General features: G+C 31.4%; 1 protein-coding gene across 1 annotated transcript; it reads right to left on the bottom strand.

Annotated features, from left to right (window-relative positions):
• Positions 1–539: 539 nt before the first annotated feature.
• On the bottom strand, positions 540–3,210 carry LOC18048835 (protein SHOOT GRAVITROPISM 5). Its single transcript, XM_006441266.2, has 3 exons — positions 2,726–3,210; positions 2,202–2,601; positions 540–1,576 (listed from the first exon to the last, which is right to left on the bottom strand). Exons 1-3 carry the CDS (start codon positions 2,835–2,837, stop codon positions 739–741), a joined length of 1,350 nt encoding a protein of 449 aa, XP_006441329.1. The 5' UTR covers positions 2,838–3,210; the 3' UTR covers positions 540–738.
• Positions 3,211–10,462: the final 7,252 nt, after the last annotated feature.

Below are 10,462 nucleotides of genomic sequence, written 5' to 3'. Positions count from 1 at the left end.
CTAATTCCTTTCTCTCTTTCTTTATATTATATTAATTTCGATACATACGTTTATGAAACAAAGCATGAAATGATGTTATCAAAGTTTAGTAGGTTTTAAATTTTGGTCAGAACTGATCTTTAATGCTGAGGAGAAACGGGTCACCCTCCATTTTTCTGACCTATTCAGACAACAAAGATCTCCAAATAGTCCAAACGCATAATCCAAAACTACCAAAAGTTGAGGCAAGAAAAAAGATATTGTTTCTCTTTGCTCATTCAATGAAATAGTTTCATTTCGTGAACAGTGATCAATTATTCAATATTTCAGTTCTCCTTTTTCTCCCTTAATTACATTAGAATTACTAATAAAAAGATTCAAAGTCTACTGGAACCAATTCTGTATTTGCTTCTGTCCACATATTTGAGTTTAAATATACTTCTAAACACTTAAAAGAAAATTGACCTCCACAATAGACACTAAAATCTCTAATCTCTACAGTGATATACCATTAAGTCATTGAGTGATTAATTAATTAACAGTCAAAACCCATGCATCAAGCAGATAATTAAGTTCCATTTCCATTGAACAAATTAATGAACAATAACATCACACATATTTAGGAGACAACACTCCACTAATTATACTTCAATTGAGATAAGCACAACACCAAACATGGTATATTAATAGTTAAGTAAGAAAAAGGAAATCAAGAGAAAAACAAATAAAGGAAACGAGATTAACATAACTTGGACCTAGCTAGAGGGATTTGTTTGAAAGGTTAACAGTTTTTGCAAGACGATGATTAGTTCGATTATTACGGTTGTTTACTTCACCTTCGGTTGTAGCAGAAGACATGTAACTCAAAACCAGAGAGTTCTCATCGGGAGGCAATCGTGACTGGAACTGTTGTTTGCAAGCATGACAAGTGACTCGCAGAATAGTTGAATTGATTTGCTTGATTGCATGCTCTTTTAAAGCCTGAGCCTTGTCCAGTTCAGCTTGTGCTTGTTGCCTAATTCTCTTGGCATTAGCAAACTCTTGTTCAGCCAATTCAATCTGCCTTTTTGCTGCTTGTCTTGCCTCTTCAGCACAGGCCTTTTCAGCCATGGCTAACCTTAACTGCTCGCGTGCTTGTTCTTTTAGCCTTGATGCTATGTCCATTGCTGGTTTTCCATTTGTAGTGCTACTCAAATAAGTAACATTCAATTCATTTTTCTCGCTGATATCCGATGACCCAATTGAGAGCTGCAACTGAGTAGAATGATTATGATCATGATCTCTCTTAGGGGAATCATCTGAAACATCAATGGGATTTGACGTAGTCAAGAGTTGAAGCTCCAAATTGTGATGTTTCACATTTCTAGTGGACTTATCTCCTTGATGAAAACGATTCAAGAACATGGTATCAATTGTTGGCACCTTTGGTACCATCAAATTAGGCCAGTGAGATGCGCTAAAATTGGTATCACTGGAGGGGCTTGGGCTAGAAGCGGTTCGCGATAAACAAGCTGCTGGCTGCTGCTGCAGCCCTTGCTGCTCTGATCGGATATGTCCCTTACTACAAGCATCTTGGTGTTCAATGAAACTCTCAACTCTATAGAGAAGAACCAAAAAATAAATAAAATTAATTAATTAGATCGTTGCGCACATTTAATTTGAAAAGCTTATGATTCCATGCACCACAAAAGTGGAACAAAGAAATTTTCAAAAGGGCTGCATCTAGGTGTCGTTATCGATAAAAATGAGCATCTAATACAATAGAAGGAAGAGATCAAGTCATTAATACATCAAGAAACATGAAAAAATGATTATAAAAGAAACGCTTTGAAAAAGGATTGACTGAGTTAAAAAGGAAAAAGGGAAAATAGAAAGGAAAAAAAAATTAGTAATCGTAAGTGGAGAGCTAATCATTCAAGACACACATAGAGGCACAGTTGATTATTACATATTACAAAATTAAACACCTTTGTTTTGGGTTTTGGGCTGCAGCCAGCAAATTAAAAGGGATTCGAAAACTGATCTTTGGGTTGGGAACCGTGTTCAACGGCCAATGAACAGTAACACTGTACTGTTAATTAAAAATGATCGAGATTAAGGTCCAATCAGTCAAAAATAACCTAAGAAGGAGAGGAGCAACTAAATATCTTCTCAAAAAAATAAAAAATAAAAAGGATATATCATAGAATGAATAAAATATATATAGACAAGACGATGCCAACCTTGAAAAAACGCGGCCACAATCGCAAGAATGACCACGGGTACCACAAGTTTTAAGATGCGCCTTGTAATCGGACTGAACAGCATAGCCTTTAGAGCACTTTTCACAAACCCATTGCTTGTGATTGCTGTGCTTTCTCCGGAAGTGCTTCTTGATACCTACCAAATCACCAAGCGCATGGCAAGGGTCATGGTGCAAGCAACTAGGCTCAGGGCATACAAAAACGCGCTTCCTTACAACGGGGGTCTCTCGTTTGAGAAGTTTCCAAGGAACTTTATGTCGCCGTCGGTGCATTTGCAGGTTTTGGTCTCTCTGAAACCCCTGGTTACAGATCTCGCACACGTAACGATCCGATTCCAGTAGTGTTTTTGGCGAAAGAGAAACCACTTCTGCATCTGGATCTGCACCAATTAATTTATGACGCACCTACGATTATATATAATTACTTGAAACCCCCAAAAAAAAAATCTGTCAATCACAACAACAACAACATATATATATACACGCGAAATTAACAAACCAAACCTGGAGTTCCTGCTGGTCTTCTTTTCCTTTTATTATGGCTAATACCATTTTCTAAACACGAAAAAGGCTCTGAAGAGCACGGTATAGCGGAAGGAGAATTATTAGCCAACATGGTTTAATACTTATTGTACTATGTTTTTCAAGATTGATCAATAAGATATATTGAGGAACAAAGGAACGCTATAGCTAAGAGAAATTTAAAGCGATTTTCTTTTCTTGCTTTCGGTTGATCATCAGCTTTCTTTTAACTTCAGCTTTTTGTTTTTGCTATCTCAGCTGCCTTTCTAGCATTAACCCTCCTCTTCATCAGGTATTTGTTTGTAGAGGGTACTTTAAATAAACTTGCTCAAAAGGAAGGTATTGAGAGAGAGCCAATCACAATGCTCGAAACTTGATCCCACGGATGGGCCAGAATGAAAAATCATCCCCTCGCAAACATACAAAACACTCGTAATAATTCATCTCTTTCTCTATACAGTAAATTAAATAAATTTTTGCATGCATAATTGATAAATACACTCACCCCCACCTATATACACTTAAGCTCCCCGTTTTTTGTCACCCTCCGGTTTCAATTTCATATATATCCTTAATTTGCTAATTGGTTTGATTACCAAAAATATCCTTCATTGCTTAATAAATTAATTATGAAGCAGCTCCTTTAAAGCATATTGAGGAGCATATTGAGGATGTTAAGTCACCCTCCAGGGTAAAATAGTCATTAAAACCATTTGATGTGCCCATACTTTTTTGCTTTTCTTTCTTTATTAAAGTGGGTACGTACATATCAGCTTTAACATTCATTTCTCTGGAGAAGTTGGCTATTAATTAATTATATAAAAAAAATGTAATTGGCCCAAAAATGAACCAAGATACCAGATTAAGCTTAATTATTCCATTTCATTCGATTAATAAATTATTGTGCATGCATATGCGGTGCATCATTAATTGAATCCTCCAAATGAACAGGAAGTTATTAACAGATGAAAGATCACTTCAACTAATTAAATAAGCATATTATTGGTCAAATTAGACAGGTTCTTCTAAGTTTAGTACAGGATATCATCCAATAATAATTCTGCGCGGTCTGTTTTGTTTCTCTCCCAAAAAAATAAAAAATAAAATAAGAAAAATAAGAAAAGAGAAGCAACTAATAGGAATTTTCAAGTACCTGAATCAATTATTCTTCTCTTGATATTTAATGGGTAGGCTTTTGATAGTAATCATCTTAATTACAATTTGCCTTCTAAATTTCTTCCTTATTTTATCTTTTTTTAGCAGAGTATTTGCAAATACCAGATTGATGATCATTATATAACTATTATATGTTTTTCTTCGTCATACACAAATACAAATTAAGTGTAAATTTAGCTTAGATGTTCAACGGTCGCTACTCAAAAGTTATCGCTATAATGTATTTAGTAAATATTTATAATTTAAAATTTTAAAAATTAAAAGCATTTTATTCTATAATTGCTTGTTAAAGGACTTATATTATCTTTATTATTTATCTTAAAATTATTATTTTAAAAATCATTTACTTTTATTTCATAATTAAAACTTTCATTTCAGAAAGATAAAAGCAAAAACTCCCATTTCAAAATAGCTTTGGTTTAAGCGAGGGAATTCTCGATCATAGTCTACTTAATTGCTTTACTGCAGAAGATCTTACCTGGTTAATTAATTTTTTTTTAATTTCAAAGCATTGAAAGCTTTGAACACAAGTTTTTACGTGTACCCATTCTCCGATTTTTTTTGTTCAATTCTTTTTCCTGAATATTCCTGTCCTTGACAATTAAAGCTTAATCTATAAATGTTATATGTGAAGCGCAAGAAATAAATCTGGATATTTAATTAGGCTAGTTATCTCTGTGTGTTTCTGTTTCCCACCGCAATTCTTGATGCATGCTATGGCATATACATATTTAAAAGTGCACATCTTACATCATCTCCTGACACGTAGCTCAAAACGGAATGTACCAGATGATTGGAGCAGCTGATCTGGCGTTCTCATTCCATTCACCCGCTATGCTACGACTAAGTAATCCAGAATTATCCACATGATGATCACAGACGTTGGTGGCTCTCGTCAATCGTCATGTTGTTTTTAATAAGTAAAAATGATTTATAAATTATTATGTAGGTTGGACATTTGCATCTTAAAAAATGTTGCCTTGAATCATCCACATGATCATTTTAAAAGGTTTAAATGAAGTTGAGAAATCTCACTTATTAAATATGAACTTTTAGAATATATTTAGTTGGGGGTAATGGGGAGAGGAAAGGAATTTGATTTCTATTTTACTTTCCACTGCTTTGGTTGGACCAAATTTAATGGAATTGAATTTCCATTGAAATTCATTTTCTATCAAGTTCAAGAATTTGTATTCCTTATCAATGGGTAAGAATTTCAAATTCCTCATCTATTGAAATGCAAAAATTTCAATATTGTCCAAAAATTTCAATATTTTCCTTTAAATAAAATTAATTTCAAATAAGTTAAAATGAAAATAAATTATATTTATTTTCTTAAATTAATAGGATAAACTTACTTTAAAAAAAGGAAAAGCAGCAAAGTGGATCATTGGACAGTCACCGAAAACTCGCTGAAATTTCGCGGAAGACGCGTTTCACCATCAAAATCGGTATCAATGGAATCCTCATGAGCCGATCTACAGCTTTATGGAGTTAGAAATATCAATATATGTTGTTATTTACCTGAAATCTTGTTTAAATGTTTGAGAAAATTCTAACTATCGTATTTCCGACCATATAGTTTATTTTCGGCAAAATTAACATTTTCAATGGGTAAATCGTCCATTTCTAATCATTTTTTTGTATTTAATGCACTAAAAATAGTGTCAATGGAGGTCAATGGTGGTGGTAAATGGTGAACGATGGTGGTCAACAGTGGTCGGAGGCAGCGGCGGCAGTCAATTGTTGTCCATGACTTGATGCTATAATTTTAAAAAATAAAATTCTCTATTTAACTAGATAATTTCAGTAGGCTAATACATTATTGTTTTCAATAATCATACATGTTTAGAAACTAAATTAAATATATAACTAATTATACAATGTTAGTTATTTTGATTATAAAATGATAGTGAATTAATTAAAACTATAATATAAATTAAATATTTTTATTAATTTATTTTCTAGATTAATTAATTCATAGTTTAATTATTTTTTATTTATTAATAATATTAACATTTTAACACTAAAGATAATGGGTATATTTGTCCAAATAAAAAATATTTAATTTCTTTTCCTTTCAAATTTAATGTGAAACCAAACAATAACAATTAATTTTTACACTCCTCTTCTCTCACCACCTCTCCACTCCTCTCCTTTTTTCTTTTCTCCTCTCCTTCTCCTTCTTAAAACCAAACACCACCTTATTTTTAATTTTATTGGAACTTAGGTTACCATGAGCACAAAATTTTCAATTAACTATGTTCCAGAGGCTAGAATAGTGTTGTATTATTAATCTAAAGTACATTGCTTTGCTAATAAGATTTTACAGTTCAAGTATGCATATGCCCTATTAGAATTGGACGCCTATAATGGGTTGGCTGGACCCAATATTAAAGATAGCAAGAAGTTATGTTTTGGTTGAATTCAAATAGCTATGGTAAGTCTATTTGAAATCAATCAAATTTATTAAGAGTTCGTTTGGAATTGGGATTGGGCAGTTGTAACTTAAATATTACAATATTGAAGTGTTTGGTAAACATTAGCTGTTGTACCTTGAAAGTTACGTTGATATGAGTTTTGACTTGTATGATGAAAAATCTATTATATTTTTAATAATTTTGTTAAAATTATTATTTAAAATTTATATTTACTGCATGCTATTAACTTTTGTTTTATAGTTGTAGTTTTTTTTCCACAACAGTTATAGTTTAAAAGTTATAGCACTTCAATCCCAAACATGACCTAAGTAGTGTATAATTATACCTACATACATAATTGAGAAAACAATGGATGAAAAAAAATATATATATAGAAACCATAAAAATGAGGTCGTGACAGTTAAAAAAAGAAGACAATGGCTATTGATTAATGGATTGAGAGGTGGAGGTGTTGGATTTTTTTACTTTCACACATATTTGTAGTTTGTAGAAAACTTGTCACGATTGCTGACCTCAAATCCAGTGGGGTAAGTACCTGAAAAAGGCACTTCGACGCCCAAGTTAGAGTTTTATCAAGATTAAATAAAGAAGAAAGATGGAGACGATGAGTTTCTCTCTCTAAGTATGAATAGTGCTTTTGGAGGCCAAAGACCCCCTTCTCTTAGAGATGGGTATCTATTTATAAATGATAAGTGATGTAGATCTAGGGTTTTACTTTGAGCCCTCAACATAATGACATGTGTCACCCATCATTTTTGTACACGTGGAGATGAATTTAATCATAAGAAATTATTTCGTATATTTATATTTCCATGTCGTTATGACTTTTAGGTGTGATTCCTTGGACTAATGGATTATGGAACTAATTCCCCCTTCTTGCCATCTTTATGAGCTCCCGAGAAATTTTTCCTTAAGTGTTATTCTCCTGGAATAACTTGAATGTTATTTTCTGGGAATAACTTAAGTGTTATTTCTCCATAATAACTTTTTTTATCTTATAGGATGGACACGTGGAATGATTTAGTCCCTATAAGAAGATTTTTCAATCTTGCAATTATCCTTCAATATCATTAACAATAGTGACATAGCTATGTTAGGACCCACTTTTACTCAACCACTAAAAGATACATTTTTTTCAGTTGGTTATAACATTTTATGATTGATACATGAAAATTAATATGATCGTTCAAAATGAAAAACATATAATCAACAATGATTCCTTATTATATTAAGGGATAACGTCTAAACTTCAAAATTTGTAGCATCTTTTTTTTTGGGGGGGTTAACGTAGCATTATTGTTATAGAAAATTTCATCTGATGTGGACGTCTATATTAAATAACTATTGATATTTTTCGGTTAAAAGTATTAGTGATATTTTTCGGATAAAAAGTATTTGAACTAACTGAAATGTAATGAACCTGTCGTGTGTATATGATGCAACAGCGAAGCAGTGGATCAGTTCCGTAAGTGATGAAAGAATCTAAGAAAAGAGTAGATAAAACTCCGACACCAGGGATGTGGCCTCCTGTTTGGTGGCTGCCGGGTTGCAAAAGCGTTGGGACCCGCAGCAGAACCTTGCCATAATTTCACCATCTACCTACGTTCCCTTTTTTATCTATTAAAAGATTAATTATAATGAACGCCAACAAACCATAAATATAGAAAAGTTCAAAGAAATCTCTCATGTTACGTAATAAAAAATTTAGGTTAAAAGCGTTTGGTAATAAAAAAATTAAAATATAAAAATTCAGTAATAATTGATTAAGTAGATTAGCAAGTAGATTAAAAGGAAGATTAGATTCGGGATCGGGAATAATTGAGGAAAATGATTGCAAAGGAAATTCACTTGTGATGCTGCATGTGTTTGAGAATCAAATTTTCATCATTCTTTCATTTTTTCTTCTGCTCATTCACCAAAAAAGAAACGCTAACTGATGATCGGATTTCCTTTTTCTTTTAATTTGTCTTTAAAAGACGCCAAGTGTTGATTAGCCAAAAATTTTTTTCTTGAAAACCATCTGACCATGCTCTTTGAAGTATCAAAGTATACACTTAAATACTCCAAGTAAACACTCTTCACTTCAATAAATATTCATAAAAATAAAACGGCACTTGGTCAATCAATTAATTACATCTTATTACCTAATTTATTTTGTTAATTTAATTTCTCTTTACCATTTTTTGGCACTAAGATTGCATGAACATAATAAAAAATAATTTTTTTTACCTTTTAAGGTAAAAGTGTCCAATACTTCAAAATGATTTGTTGGTGTTGCCTTTTAGTTTGACTATTAGATCCTATTTAGTATTGAGATGTTATGCCTCAAAAATTGTAACCACAGTGGAACAATGATTTAGCTATAAAATAAATATTGATAGTGTTAACATGAATATGCTCCTCAATTCACCCCCCTCTTCTTGGGTTGAATAACTAGAATTTCAGATAGTGTATGGTAAATATGATTTTTGAATAATAACTTTTACAAAAATACTAAATATTTTATAGGTTTATCATCATACAAGTGTGAGATATAATTAACTTAACTTCTAAATCACAGCAGATAATATTTATTAAGTACTTTAATACTGTAACTTTTAAGCTACACTACCCATCCATAATACCAAATATGGTCTTAATCTTCAATTAAACTAGCAAAATGATTTTGTAACATGATACCTCATGAAAATTATTGAATTGTCAAATTGCTATCATTTTCACATGGTTTCATAAAAAAATGTTGATATAGGTCATAAACTACAAGAATTAAGCCATTTAACAACAAGTTTTTTAACAACAAAATTGTTTTTGTTGCCTTGAGTGTATTATAGCAACATAAAATATTTCGTTGCCAAATACTTAAGAAATAAATTAATATGTAATTAACATTTTTAGCGACAAATATTTTGCAGCTAAAGACATACATTACAATGAATTAGCTTTTCGCTGCCAAAATTTTTAGTGCCAGACTAAATATGTTGGTGTCAAAACATTTAGTGACAGAATCTTCGTTGCTAAATAGTTTTGTCCCGAAAGAGTGACCAATGGCGACAAAAAATAATTTATTGCCAAATCTATGTAGCTAAAATTTTAAATTTAAATATTTAACTTCTTGACTTTTTGTGACAAATTTTGAGTTTTGTTGCTAAATGTGTATTTATAGCGACAAATCTAATTTTGTCACTAAAAGTCGAAAGTTAAAGATTTAAATCATTTTATTTCAACCAAAATTTTTGATTTTTTGTGACAAGATAAAGTTTGTCACTGAATGTACACTTTTAGCAACAAATGTAGAATTTTGTTGCTAAACAAATTGAAAATTTTTGAAGTGAAAGACAGGTGATTTTCCACCAAATTAAGTCTTAGCGACAAAAATTTCAATTTTCTTGCTAAAAACTCTATCTCTCTATTTATATCTTTCACTTAATTTCTTTCACTCTTTTATTCTTTTATTCTCTAACTTGTATTCTAAATTCTCTCATCTATAAGTTTCTTTAACTTTCATTCTCTCATCTCTAATGTATAATTCTCATTCTCTAACTCAATTTCTATCTTCTTATCTCTTCTATTTTTCTTCAATATGGTGTAATTTTTTTTATTTATCTTTTTTCATTACAATCTTACATGATTATTATATTTGAAAGTTAACTAATTATTGTTTGTGTTTTTTTGTAGAAAAATGTTGAAGTTCAATTACACCACGAGATGAAGAAAATCAAGAAATTTATATTCATTTCTAATTTTAAAAAATAGATATTACATCTCGTAATAATTTTTATGTATTTGTCATCAATAATAATAATTCTTTTGAATTAATTAATAATTCTAATAATAGTACTGGAATGATCTAAAAAGCTATGTGCTAGCTGTCCCGACCATTAGATAAATGATAAACTCTTTATTGAATATTTTTATGAGGGTCTAATACCTATCAAAAGAAGCATGATTAATGCTGCCAGCGGAGGAGCACTCTTGGATAAGACACCGGAAGTAGCCAAGAATCGCATTGCCAATATGGTTGCTAATTCTGAACAGTTTAGCACCAGGAAAAATCCACTACCACCACCTAAGTGAGTCAATGAGGTAAATACTTCTTCCCTAG

This window comes from Citrus clementina, unplaced genomic scaffold (assembly GCF_000493195.1).
Source record: "Citrus clementina cultivar Clemenules unplaced genomic scaffold, Citrus_clementina_v1.0 scaffold_3, whole genome shotgun sequence".
Classification (NCBI taxonomy): Eukaryota; Viridiplantae; Streptophyta; class Magnoliopsida; order Sapindales; family Rutaceae; genus Citrus; species Citrus x clementina.
The sequence above is the reverse complement of the archived record's forward strand: the minus strand, read 5'-3'. Positions and strand labels throughout refer to the sequence as shown.

Bases quoted from the DNA above. Each gene is read 5' to 3' on its own strand.
- LOC18048835 (XM_006441266.2), bottom strand. From the start codon at position 2,837: ATGTTGGCTAATAATTCTCCTTCCGCTATACCGTGCTCTTCAGAGCCT. The intron at 2,602-2,725 runs GTTTGGTTTGTT...TAATTGGTGCAG, and splicing joins AAGACCAGCAGGAACTCCAG to ATCCAGATGCAGAAGTGGTT. The intron at 1,577-2,201 runs GTTGGCATCGTC...TCTTCTCTATAG, and splicing joins TGTGGCCGCGTTTTTTCAAG to AGTTGAGAGTTTCATTGAAC.